Genomic DNA, 13,431 nt, shown 5'->3' with positions numbered 1-13,431 from the left:
TCCTCATTGACTCTGGAACAACATTGATTCCGCAGTAAAGGGCATCATAGTGGATTTGGTTCATAGTGTGCAGCTGCATTCAAGAACGGGGGAGTTAGGGTAGTGTGATACGGGGAAAGAGCACAGAGGAAAAGATATGGTTTTAACAACAAGGGCTCCTATGCCTGCCTCAGCTTCTCCACAGCAGCATCCACATCACCCCCAGTGGCTATGAGGGCCTGGAGATTGGCTTCGGGATTCAGAAAGCCCATTGCCCGCAGTTGTTCTAGCTGCACCCGGAAGTGAGTCTCGGGCTGCAGCTGCTGGGGATTGGCACCAGCTAGAGCTTGCAACATCTGGAGGAGAGGGATGGAATGGAGGCCCAGCTCTGCAGAGACCTGTGCTGGGGGAACCTCGGAAGCTGGGGCTTGAGAGGGATCCTCCTGCATAAGGGTGCCCTCTCTAGACTCTGTACTGCCTGCCATACTTCCCAGGCCTGCCAGGCAAGGCATGAACCAGAGCAGGAGGCGAGGTGCTTCAGTAGCCAGGATCTGCAGACCCTGCTCAATCTGGAGCAGGGCTTGCATGGCGCGAGGGTTTGTCAAGGCTGCCTGAAGGTGCAGGAGCAGTGGCAGCTGCCGGCGCATCTCATCCTGCAACTGTGAGACCTGGCTCATGCTGGGAGGCCTCAGAGATCTTGGATAAGGTGGTGGGGGGAGCCAGGCATGCTCAGGCATCCCAGGGGAAGCTGCCATGGGGGAAGGTGGTGGAGGAACAAATGGCAACCTGTTGGCCGAATGCCCTAGCCCTAAAATAAGGTCAGGCATGTTAGTGGTATGACCAGTGGAGCCGTTCCCTGCACCGCCTTGGCCTCCATCTTGTCCAGCACTCCTCTCTGAGGGATATCTCAGGAAGGATGGGCAAGAGGACTTTCCCTTGATGGCTACTGACTCTTTGGGGAGAGGCTGGCCTGACTCACGTTCCTGGGAGGAGGACGAAGTTGGGGGGATTCGATTTCCTGGTTGTGGTGGTTCTTGGTTTGGATTGAGGGTGGATGCAGTCCCTTGCAGATAGGTTCCCAGGGACTGGGGGGTCTCATGTAATTGCTGAAGATAGTCATAGAGCCCTATATTACCCAGAATGTTGGGAACCCTATTTCTAGTTTCGGATCCATCCTGGTCCCCAGGATGCCTGCCTCGCCGGCCACCCGAGCCTCCATATGTGGAAGCCCAGGGGTTGGGGAGAGGGTCACGATTCTCTGTCCTCGAAGGTTGGCTGCTGCTGCTGGTGGCATTAGCAGTAGTGGTGGTAGCAAAGGGATTGCCACCGAACTGCTCCTGCACTGCGTTAAGCATTGGGTCCATAATATCTGTGTACATGGTACGAAGCACATTGTAGCCCCCAGGGATGCTCTCCAGGTTACTGAGCGCCCGGTCCTGGCTGCGCATCATCTCTTGCATCATGGCTGGGTTGCGTAAGAACTCCAGCGTCTGGCGCATGATTTCAGGGTTGTTGAGAATATGCCCGATCTCGGGGTTGTGCTGCATCAGCTGCTGCATATGGGGGTTGTCAAGAACCAGCTGGCGCATCAAGCCTGTGTTGGATAACAGACCCTGGATGAAAGGGTCATCAATGATCTGAGCCACAAACTCAGGTACAGAGACGTGCTGCCACATCAGTGAGCTGGGCTGGTCAGAGAAACTACCCGAGGTCAGGCCTAGCCCACTGAGGCCTGTGAGAAGACTTAAACTAAAGGTGGGTGGCCCATCTGCTGGGTAAATGGAGCTTGGCTGAGGGAATGAGCCAGGGCTGGGGGCTGGCGCAGGGACTGAAGCCGCTGGACACTCGGTGCCCATGGTGCGGCGTTGCATCTTGATGACCAGGTGAACGGTGAGGCCATCTCGAACTCCACACTGTGCCAATGAGTCGGGGTCCTTGAGGATTTTGCCAGCGAAGATTAGGACCAGCTGATCAGGGTGGGCCTTAAAGCGCTGGGATATCTCTTCCTTCAGCTGCTGGATGGTGCAAGTGTCTGTAACTGAGAAATCCTCCTTGTCCTTGGGCGTCTTCACTGTCACCTTGATGAGGTGGGGATCCTGGATCGGTGCTGGGCTGCCCTGTGGCAGGGCCTCTCCACTTTTGGCCATGGTGGGCAGCAGGAGGCCCAGGTCTGTGGGGACACAGCTGGGGGATGGGGATGGGGTACCAAGATCATCCTTTGGGGCAGTGGCCAAAGTAGGAGTGTGGGAAGAGGGCCTGGGGTCTCAGGGCAGGGGCACAGGGAGTCTGCATGGAAGGGGCAATAAGGGTCTCGGGATGGGATGCTTGTGGAGATTTATGGGTCTGAGAGGTGTCAGGTCGGGAGAGGGAGACTGGATGACCCGAGAAAGAGGTCTATGGTTGGTGAGTGAAGGGCAAAGGTGGGAAGAAGGGTTTGGGTTGGGGCATACATACCAGTCAGCTGTGACCCCGTCCTTCCTCTTATACAGGGCTCCAAACCGCCCTCATCTTGCTAACAGCCACCCCTGAAGCCTTCTGGGCCGGAACACCATCAGGTCAACTCTGTGACCTCAGCACTGACATCACAGCCTTACACAATGGATTCTTGAGACCTCTCCAAGGTGCTCTGTATCCCTAGGAACTCTGCCACCCCTCACTTTACCTCTTCTATTTCCTTTATCTTGATGCCTTCTTCACAGTGAGGGACCTAGGCTGACCCTTCCATCACAGGCCAAGAGGCCTACTTCCTCACACCTGTGTGGGCTGTGTAGAGACTCAGCCTTGGATTGTGCAATTAGGAAAGGCTTAGCCGGCATGTCCCTGTGAAGACCCAAATTCAGCTATACCCTGAATTGTTCTTCTTCCTGGCATTCTATGTTTCTATCTTCTCTCTGATTCAACATTAACCATGAATTTTTTATGTATCTTCAGCATATTGACTTTTTGATGGGCAAGATCGAGAGTATGACAGATGGACCAAAAATGACACACAGTTTTTAGTTTACTTTTTAAAACTATTATTGTTGTTCCCCAGAAGAACTCAAAGAATAGATTGGCTACTTACTGAGATTAAAAAAAAAAAAAAAAAGGGATAAAGTTGTGTGTGTGTGTGTGTGTGTGTGCGTGTGCGTGTGTGTGTGTTTTAAAGATTTTATTTATTTATTCATGAGAGAGAGAGAGGGAGGCAGGAGAAGGAGACTCCCCAGGGGCCTGATGTGGGACTCGATCCCAGAAACCTGAGATCATGACCTGAGCCAAAAGCAGACACTCAACCAACTGAGCCACCCAGGTGTCCCGGGGAATAAAGTTTTAAACAGAAAACCCAGAGTTCAGAGTTACATACATTTGAGATATTTATCTTATACCCAAATGGACATGAAGGGAGGGAGTTCACTATTGTGAGTCTGCAACTCATCAGCATTGACAGAGTATTTAGAATCATAAGATTAATGGGTATAGTAACAGGATAAAGGTATATAAAGACTAAGGCATGGGCTCTACATATTTACAAATCTGGACTATTAGATGTGTTCCACAAAGGGAATGGAGGAGAAATAAAACATTAAGCCAAAAAAAGGAGCGAGGGGGAGAACAAAGCAAATGAATAGTTTCAGAAAGGAGAGATTAACTGATGGTGTTGGATGATGCTGGTAGGTCAGGAAGATAAAGGCTGAGAACCAACCACTGGGCTGGACAAGAGAATGGGGACCATGATGAGCCCAGGCGTGGAAGAGAGAAGGGGCCAGAAATCTGGCTGGAGTGGGTTGAAAAGCAAGTGGGTTGGAAATGAAGTGGATTCAATCAGAGTATTGTACCTAAGAGAAAGGTTATGGTGGCTGTGTGGAAATAGATAGAGAAAAAGATAGAGACGCTTTTGTTTTGTTTTTTCTTAAGCTGAGACTATTTACATCACGCTTTTATTCTGATGGGAAAAATACGATGAGGAAGGATAAAAGATGCAGAAGGGAGAGAAAATAATTGTAAGACTAATCTATTGAGTAGGTGAATTGGAGAGATTGGGATCAGTGCCCAAGTGGAGAGCTTGATATTGGTCCACAGACAATTTATTCATAACAAGATGGAGCACAGAGTGTGCAGGCTCAGTGGACAGCCAGATTTCAGTTATGGCAAAAGGTGGGGATCATATAGAGGAAATGTTATAGATAAAGTAGGGTTTTGCTGTTGCAAATTATGCGTTCTAAATGGTAGGTGGAAAAGTTCAGTGAATTGATGACCAGTAGAAAATTGGGTCACATGAGGGATTTTCAGAGCATATTGGGATAAGAATTAGAAAGTTGACACAATAGAGCTTGGGCTTTTCAGGTAACCTGATGCAAGCAGGGTACAAAGATTAACTATATTAATTGATTGGATAAGGGGTACATGGGTGGTTCAGTCAGTTAAATATCTGACCCTTGGTTTTCACTCAGGTCATGACCTCAGGGTCCTGGAATCAAGCCCCACTTTGAGCCCTGAGTGGAGCAGCAATTTGATTCCACGCTCAGTAGGGAGTCTGCTTGGGATTCTCTCTTTCCCTCTCCATCTGCCCTCCTCCTGCTTGAGCTCTGTAAATAAATAAATAAATAAATAAATAAAATATTTTTTGAAAAGATGAATTGATTGGATAGAGGCATCTTAATGGGAAGGTAGAAAATCCATTTTGCTATAATTTGTTCTTAAGACCTTTCTACTAGTTTGAGGAGGGAGGGGGAGTCTGGCAGTAGATCTGCAGGAGCAATTGGAGTTTTGTGGACTTCCCTTCAGTCTTTCTGATGGCAGCATCAGGGCTGGAAGAAGGGTAGTGTGTGAGAAGCACATGGGATTTCTTTGGGTACCCTTTGCAGACCAGATCTGAACCTGCATCACCACCTCCACTGCTCCAGATACCACCATCTCCCACCCGCTCCACTGCAAGAGCTACCTCACATTAGTGTGCCCGCTCACAGCTCTACCTCTAGCACAGTCTTTCCCCACTTGGCAACCAGACCCACACACTGAAACACCTGCATTATTTGCTCGAAATCCCTCAGGGATTTTCCACTGCATTCATAGTAAACTCCAGAGTCCTCACCAGACCCACCAAATTCTTTCTGATGTCCTCTTTTTCCTCCCATTGTTCAGTTCACTTGACTCCAGCTACAATATCTCCTTGTTATTCTTCAAACACATCAAGAATATTCCCACCTCACACTTTTGCTCCTAGGTAGCCTTCTTTGCCTGGAACATACTTCTCCCAAGGGAGTGCGTATTCAGTTCTCCCAATTTCTTCTGGTTTCTGATCAATTATTGCCTTTCTGGAGAAGCCGTCCTGGATTACCCTGTATGTAGAAGAACTTATCCTGCTTCATTTTTCCTCATAGCCCTTATGCATAGGTTAAGTAGGAAACAATCTTCTCCCCACAAAAGTAAACTCTTAAATAAAGGAACTTTATTTGGTCACTGTTATTTCTTCAATGCCTAAAACAATATTTGATTTATGAAATTATTTGTCTTATTTGACTTTATTTGGTCACTACTATTTCATCAACACCTAAAATAATATTTGACTTCTGTGATTGTTTACATACCTATTGGCTGGGCTGCTCTTGAGGAGGCAGGAAGAGGAAGGGATGGAGTCCTGGCTGACTACATAGAACACAAGCTACAGACATTAGATACACTGAAGGATGTGTATTCTTGGAAGTGGCCATGCCCCCAGATGCCCGAGTTTTGGTGACGGGAATATGCAGGATATGCAGGATAGGCAACTATATCTCTCTGTACTAAAGAGAGAATAGTAACAGTCCAGCAAAGTCCTACAACTATGACAATGGCAGTTAGTAAGAGATTCCTAAAGAGTACAAATACTTAGCTAGACCTGGCTGAAAGGTGGACTTTTCCTATTCTGGCCCACCAGGCCATTCTTCTTCCAGTTCCAAACTTGAGTAATTTGGACTTGGGCAGTTGAGGAAGTCTTTGTAACTACATATGTATCTATAGTAAATTTCCCTTTTGTATGAGTATGTTATGACTTTCTTCCCCTACACATGGGTCTATATACATGTTGTCAGGTATGCTGTGCATGCCTATGGCCATGTGTGCAGTGTGTTGAATGTATGTGGCTGTATCTGTGACTTTTTGGCTATGTGACCTTGTGTATGTGTGCACAGCATATGCATGTCCTTGGGTATGTGAGCATGGTTTGTGGTTCCATGTATGCAACTATGATTCTCTATCTCTAGAATAATATATGCATGTGATGTGTGTCTATGCTCATGTATGTATTAAAGGTGAGACAGGGATATCACACACAGTTCCCTTTTTTTGTAAAAGAAACAAAGCCAAACCTCAGATGAGGGCATGTGGGAGTAGCCATTTTATTGACAGATCTTCTACCCATGGCCAATGGTATGTTATTCAGTGGAGAAAGCTTTGTTTGGTTTCTTCTCTTTCAGGACTTCTGCTGGATGGAAGCATCAGAAGGGGTAGAAGAGGCAGATGATGTGGTCAACTGGGTCAGCAGGCAAGTAACTAGCAAATGCGGAGGCATGGTGGTTAGAATCCTTGGGCTCTCTTGAGTTTGCGAATAGCAGCACTGGTGTCCCCCTCAGTAGCAATAAGTGCCTGAAGATTGGCATGGGGGTTTCCAAATCCCATGGCCTTTAGAGATTCCATCTGCTGACTGAAACGAATCTCAGGGGCTTGTGGAAGGTGGGAAGGGTCTCCAGCTAAGGACTGTAGCCTCTGCAGAACTGTTCCATATTTATGGCAGCATTCAGGATCTTTGGGTTCAGCAATATCTGGCACATCCCAGGCCCAGGGCACTGTGTCAGGGTAGCTGCAGCTTGGTGCAGGAAGCCAACCCAGGCCCCATAGGTAGGGTGCAACCCAGGATAGAAGAACAGGAGCCTCTGTGGCCAAGAGCTGCAGACCCTGCTCAATTTGCAATATTGCTTGTGATGCTTTGGGGTTGGCTAGGGCTGTAATCATGTCAGAAAGCTGTGTCTGCTGCTGGAATATGGGCAGCTGCTGCCTACACTGTTCATTCAGCTGGGGCATACTTATGAACAGCATCATCTGGGCTGCCAAGTACGGGTTGTTTAAAAGCAACTGCATCATGCTTCCTGTGATCTGGGAGCTGGTCTGCTCATCTGAAGGCTGGAGATAATCCTCTAATTTCCGGTCAGAGCTATTTAGAGGGATGGTGGCATCTTTATCTTCTGCCTGAGGCTGCTGGGTGAGCTCTATGCTAGGTAAGGCTGGTATCCCAGCCGGCTGCTGAATGGGACAGTTAGGACTCTGGCCCTTGCTGGAGATAGTTGTGGCGTAGGCACTGGGAGTATGGTTCACCCTGTTAGGGCTACCATTGGCTGAGGTGATGGAAGATAAACCACAAGAACTAGTGTAGATGACTCGGGTTGTAGGGAGCTGTGGGACCTGGTCCCGCCGTTCCTGCGGTGGTGCTGGAGATGGAGGTGAGGATTGAACTTGTTCCAAAACTTGTCCTCCCAGGAGAGCTCTGAAGGGATTGTCCCCAAAAGGATCTTGTGAGCTGTTGAGCATTTGGTCATTGCAATCCACATAAGTCTGACCCAGGGCATTGTCCCCACCTGGCCTTGTCTCTAAGCCCGAGTGTGACTGTGGATTCAGTGGATACTCAGGATTCTGTTCAGGTTGCTGGATCTGCATTATCTCTTGAATCACGGCAAGGTTTCTGGCCAGTTCCAGAGTCTGCCATAAGATCTCAGAATTGTCAAGGATGTGGGAGACTTCTGGATTCTGCTGCATCAGTTGTTGCATGTCTGGGTGTTCTGAGATGAACTGCCTCATGAAGTCTGTGTTAGACAGAAGCTGCTGGACACTAGGATTCTGTAGCATCTGGGCTATGTACTCTGGACTACCTATTTCTAGGTCCTGGCTCTGCACTTTGGGTGCATCAGGTTCCACAAGGAGGGATGATTCCACTGTGGTGTGACTCACACTGGCAGGTTGGTATACCCCGTTGCTGTTTCCTTCGGTGTTTCTATCCTGGTGGCTGGGCTCTTTGGTCCGCAGGTTCTGGGAGGAATGGGCTAGGGATCTGGAGCTGCATTTGGACTTTATGACCAAGTGAATGGTGTGGCCATCTAGGATGCCCCTCTGGCTCAGTGTATCGTGGTCCTTAAGAAGGCGGCCCATGAAGACCAGCACAAGTTGGTCCACCTGGCACTTGAAGTGAGCAGATAGCTTCTCCTTGAATTGCCTCACTGAGGTGTCATCTGCTATCATAAAGTCTTCCTGCTTGCCTGCTGTCTTCACTATCACTCGGATGATACTTGAAGAGATGTTCTTGTCTGCAGACAAACCTGAAGGATGCCCACTCTGGGCCATCCTGGGTGTTCGTGGGATGACATGCGGCATGACCTCAGTGGGAGGGCCAGTGGTGAGCAGGATGAAGCCGGGCCAGAAGGGGTGAGGGGAAACGAATGTTTCTGCTGGCCTTTGTCTCAGGTGTCGTGTTCTTAGCCCAAAGGCTAGTTTCCTTGTTGCCCAAAGAGGGAAGAGTGACCAGGCTGGGCCCAGGTATTTTGCGATGTTATACCCCCCACCCCAGCTCTCCAGATGTGGCCTAGCTGAGGCCTGTCCGTGGCTACTGACTCATAGTTGGTACTAGGTGGGCTTAGTAAAGATGACTCCACCCAGGGCTGCCCCTCCCTTCTGCCCCACCCACCAACACCATAACCTCTTCAAAAAAGGGATATTGTGATGTCAACTCTAGTCTCACAGTCTGCCAGCACCAGCTGGGGAAGGGAGACATATTTGTGTGAGTGCATGTGTGGGGGTGGGTCACCACATCTCCATAATAAAGTAAAACGAGCTCATTCTCCAGAGATGGACCACAAAGTTCACAGGATGGAACTATTAATAAATAAATAAATAAATAAGGATGGGGGGTTGCACCTGAGTGGATCAGTGGGTTCAACTTCTGCCTTTTGCTCAGGTCATGATCCCAGAGTCCTGGGATTGAACCCCTGTTCAGCGGCGAGTCTCCTTCTCCCTCTCCCTCTGCCTGCTGCTCCATTGGCTTCAGCTCTCCCTCTCTCTGTATCTGATAAATTTTAAAAATTTTAAAAATCTTAAAAAAAAAAAAACGGCCAGATTTTTTTATGTGAGATGTGTGGCTTGTCTGTGGTGCTATGTGTGGGTCCCCGTTGGGATGGCAGGCTTATTATTGAAAGCTGTGTTTGTCGAAGCCACAGATAAAACTGCATACCAGTAAAAATGGAATCTCTCCTATAAAAAGGATCTTATTACTTTTGTTAGAGAACTCAAAAAATGGAGGCCTTACAAAGGAAAGGAGAGCAAGGACAAAGTTCACAAGTGGAAGAGGAGATCATGGTTTTCTGTGGCTCTAGGTTTAGCGATACTGGATTTCATTGAGTGTGCTCTCATGTAGAGAAAGCTTTCCACTATCCTAAAAGCAGGAGCAAGGTTAGCTTGGGAGGCTCCCTGAGGGGCATGGCAAATTGAAGGTGAGTGAATCCTTCCTCGCAAAATAGTTTTTATTCACCTGTCACTTGGTCTTGCTACATGTCATTTTAGTAGAACTTTTAGAAAGATTTGACTCAGTGTCTTAGCCCAATCTTCAGGGCCCACCTTTGTGTCATAGAATTAGGGGGAGAGATGTCTGTAAATCAAGAGATGATAGTGGAGGTGATTGATGGTAAAATTCCTACCAGGACAGGTTTAGGCAACTAAAACAGATTCTCAGTTCCATGCAGGTTTGGAGGATAGTGCTTGGTCTATATTTGGGCAGCAGATGAATATGCCCTTAGTGAATATGTTAAAATGTGTATTTATGTCTATGTAGATGGAAATATTCTACATATAAGGAACAACCCATAAGTCTGATTGGATGCATATTTGTGAATGTATGTATACGGGGAAGTATAAGCATGAGACATTGTGCAGGAAGTATTCTGGTATCCTCTGGGCGACTGTGAAGACTTTGGGGTCTGGAATCCAACTCCATGGAAGGCAGTTGCATGGTGGGGGATCTATAAGTAATGGAAGTGAAGTGTCTGGGCCTCTGTGTTCTCTGTGTGTTGAAGATGAGCGAAGCTATTACAGACAGTTGGCCAGGGGACTTTGTGTGTCACACTGAAAGATTCTCTACTGAGAATGTCTAGACCACCAGCTCAGTCCATATCAGACCTTCCTCATGTTTAGCCATTAGCTGCTTACCTCTTAGAATGAGACTCAGGCCTAAGTACTTCTCTCAAATGCACTCAAAGTGAGATTGATTAAGAACAGGGAAACATTGATTTTCACACCAAGACCCTGCCTCTCTTCTTCCCAGGTACCCTGCAGGAGGCTAAGGATAAGAAAAGGGACTTCTATATCCCATTCTAATGTCAGTTGCCCTGGGTCTCTGCACTGGGATCAGAGGCTCTCAACCTAAGATTTACTAACTAAGCCTAGTTCTTGGAATTTTATAACTGTCAGAGCTGGATTCCCAGTTTTCAAAACACAGAATAGATTTAAAAATTAGAGTGAAGCTTCTACAATTCTAGGATTCTAGAAAAGAGGTGTTTGTTAGTGTTACTGTTAGCATTTGTTTCCCAATCAAATCTATCTAGGCCATTACTGAAAAGAACTTTAATATGAAGACTGAGTTATCAGTTTTACAGAATTATCAATTATAAAGATTATCAATGATAAAGATATAATCAACTTTTCTCATTCAGTAAGAGTGATGGCCATTTTGGGGGGGGGTGGGATTCATCTAGATATGAGGATGACATGATTCTCCCAGTATTCTTCCCCAGGGGTCTCAGTGCCTGGATGTTTTCTTGGGTGTGACAGGATGTGATCAGGAAGAAGCCAAGAGAGCTTTCAAGCTGGTCGTTTTGTGCTTCAGGGTCAGGAAGCTGAGGTCATAGTTGATCAGGTAGCCATCATTATAGACATAGAGCTTGTGATCCAAGGGGGAGTAATTGATGCCATGAAGTGTTTCCAGCATCTTATCCAACACGATGCTGAGATGGCGTTCCCGCCCCGTGGTGGTATCGAAAGCATAGAAGATCTCCTCTTGGCGGGTACTCAGTGGGCGTAAGGCATAAAGCACTCCACAGGCCATGAAGGCTCCTGACATGGCTGGCTTGTACTGGCTGGTGCGCCAGGTTTTCTCCACTTCTAAGGTGCTGGTATTGAGACGACTCACAACCAGGTTTCCCTTGCTCTCCTCAGTGGCATAGAGTACCCACAGCCCCTTCTCATCACCAGCAAAATCTATGTCTTTCCAGGGCACACCAGCATAGGAGAAGCGGTTGTTGTAGGTGGCACTGGGCAATGTGCGTTGCAGCACCAGAGTGTTGGAGGAGAGATTCACCTTGGCAATGTCACGTGTGCCATAGTAGTTGAAGTACATGAAGTTCTCATACACAGTATTACCACTGCCATCACCATAGCCCATTTTCCTCTCCACAAAGTCCTTCATCAGTACCAGGTCATCATAGGACTTGTACAGCCGGTAGTAGTCAAAGTACCTAGGCCAAACCCCACACCAGAATCATCAGGGTTCACAGTGCTAATAAAAATGATCAGGATAGTGTTCTAATTAATAGTGGAAGTTTTGGAATCAAACAGAACTGATTTGTAATCTCTCTTCTTTTTCTTACAATATACTGGGACCAAAAACAACTGTTAAAAAAAAATGAGTAACAGAAATAACATTGACCTCAAACTCAGCGATGCCTCATGGACACTGTGACTGCATTATCTCATTTAATTATAGAGAAAGCACCAGAACTTCAGTTGTATTCCCATGGACTAGGACACTGGGCCTGAGAAAGACTAAGTAATTTGCTCAAAGTCACTCAGCCCATAACTAAAATCCGTAAAAATAATAACAAAATAATCTATTTCATTGATATTGGGATTGACCTAAATAATGCTAATAAACCAATTAGTAGAATATTTATCTCAACGTAAGCTATTATCAAGGGATAGCTATTATTATTTTCTTCTTAATGGAGACTCTTTTGTAGCTCGACTCCACTGCCTTCCATCTGCCCTGAGACACCAGTGCCCTGGAGCAGGACATAGTTCTGGAACTGGATTTGGGAGACCTATGTTCATAAGGTCACTTTGGAAAGTTCTTTAAATTATCCCTGAATTCTGAGTGTTGTCTTTGCTTGACTTTGGGCAATAAATTCTGCCTTACCCAAAGAGATTCTGAGATGATTTAAAATGCAAAGTCATGTTAATGCCTTTACCTTGTACGAAGCACCTATAGGAATTGGAAACGATGTTATCAGTAACAGTATTCCAAGGTGAGCTTCCACTGAGGCTCTTTGAAGTGACAGGTTCAAGCCATGTTCATCCTATCCTACCATAATCTCCTACTCAGTTGTATCTTTCTCATACTCCTGTATGGACTGACTTTAAATACCCTGTTTGTATATTGTACCTAGCTGCCTAGCCAGGCTGCCAGGTTATTGAAGGGCTCATTCATCATCATCTCATGGATTCAGTTAGGCTTCTTCCTGATCACATCTTGTCACACCTAACAACCACATCATGGATTCCTGTCATCTAAGAGAACATGTATGAGCACAGACTATGCTGTTCACATTTTTCTATGGATTCTCACATGATAATATCATAATTTAACTATCCTCACTTTCCAAAGGGCTAGAATGGATCTGAGACATTAAAGCATTTTACAAGCTCACTTAGCTTAGGTACTGAGATTCAAACTCAGCTTTGAGTCCATGTCATAAGTAGGTTCAAGTTCATCCTTTAAACTTCTTCTAAGAAGCAGCTAGGATTCTGAGGGCCAGGTGGAGAAGAGTTTGCTCTTTATATGAAATCATGCAATATGTAGCACCAGTCTGGATTACAATCAGACTAAAAATTTCAGACACATAGATTTATGAAGGAGCTCAGGGCCATCTGAGTCATCCTTAATCCTGACAGGAGCTCTAGGAGGTGACTTGTCAGGCCTCGGCTAAATTTGTCCAGGGGCATACCTAAAATGGATAGAGGAAGCTCTGCTGGGGCCACAAAGAAACCTGTCACGGTAGGATAGGGAACATTTGGAATGAACCTGGTTGCAAAAGAGAAACCATCCTTAACTCACCTGTCCTCTGAACCCAGAGGAGCCACCCAGTAGAGGGAAGAGTCTAGATTGGGTGCTGCATCTCGACCCCAAACACCTGCCTTGTGGGAGAAGCCTCTCCAATTGACTTGTACCACAAGGGGTCTGCTAACTTTCTGGAGGCCTGCGTGGGCACAAGAACCTGGAAAAGAGAGCAGGCAAAGTACAAACTAGGAGTGCAGCACACAACCCACAGGGAGAGGAAAATGAAAGTGTAAAAGCCATGTGTGCATTTCAGTGTGTATCCTTCTGCCAGAGGGCATGCACAGGTATGTAAGAAGGTCTGACCTTGCACAAATAGAGGATAATGCTCACGTGTGATTATAGGTGTG

At 46.7% G+C, this 13,431-nt stretch overlaps 3 protein-coding genes across 3 annotated transcripts in view; all 3 read right to left on the bottom strand.

Annotated features, from left to right (window-relative positions):
• UBQLN3 (ubiquilin 3) lies at nucleotides 1-2,126 on the bottom strand. The gene has a single exon (XM_059389942.1). It carries the CDS (start codon nucleotides 2,124-2,126, stop codon nucleotides 159-161), a length of 1,968 nt encoding a protein of 655 aa, XP_059245925.1. The 3' UTR covers nucleotides 1-158.
• A 4,199-nt stretch (nucleotides 2,127-6,325) lies between these two features.
• Nucleotides 6,326-8,595, bottom strand: UBQLNL (ubiquilin like). The gene has a single exon (XM_059389928.1). The coding sequence runs from the start codon at nucleotides 8,356-8,358 to the stop codon at nucleotides 6,514-6,516; it is 1,845 nt and encodes a 614-aa protein (XP_059245911.1). The 5' UTR covers nucleotides 8,359-8,595; the 3' UTR covers nucleotides 6,326-6,513.
• A 1,986-nt stretch (nucleotides 8,596-10,581) lies between these two features.
• Nucleotides 10,582-13,431, bottom strand: part of LOC132023593 (olfactomedin-4-like) — a 5,827-nt gene continuing 2,977 nt past the window's right edge. The window contains exons 6-7 of the mRNA XM_059409575.1: nucleotides 13,082-13,241; nucleotides 10,582-11,486 (exon numbers count right to left, since the gene is read on the bottom strand). Of these exons, the coding sequence (XP_059265558.1) occupies nucleotides 10,811-11,486; nucleotides 13,082-13,241 (836 nt within the window). The 3' untranslated portion in view covers nucleotides 10,582-10,810. The remainder of the gene's footprint in view (nucleotides 11,487-13,081; nucleotides 13,242-13,431) is intronic.

This window comes from Mustela nigripes, chromosome 1, assembly GCF_022355385.1.
Source record: "Mustela nigripes isolate SB6536 chromosome 1, MUSNIG.SB6536, whole genome shotgun sequence".
Lineage (NCBI taxonomy): Eukaryota > Metazoa > Chordata > Mammalia > Carnivora > Mustelidae > Mustela > Mustela nigripes.
This window is presented reverse-complemented; position numbering and strand designations above follow the sequence as displayed.

What these genes read in the sequence shown, in the direction of transcription:
- UBQLNL (XM_059389928.1), bottom strand. Translation starts at nt 8,358, where the DNA reads ATGCCGCATGTCATCCCACGAACACCCAGGATGGCCCAGAGTGGGCAT.
- UBQLN3 (XM_059389942.1), bottom strand. Translation starts at nt 2,126, where the DNA reads ATGGCCAAAAGTGGAGAGGCCCTGCCACAGGGCAGCCCAGCACCGATC.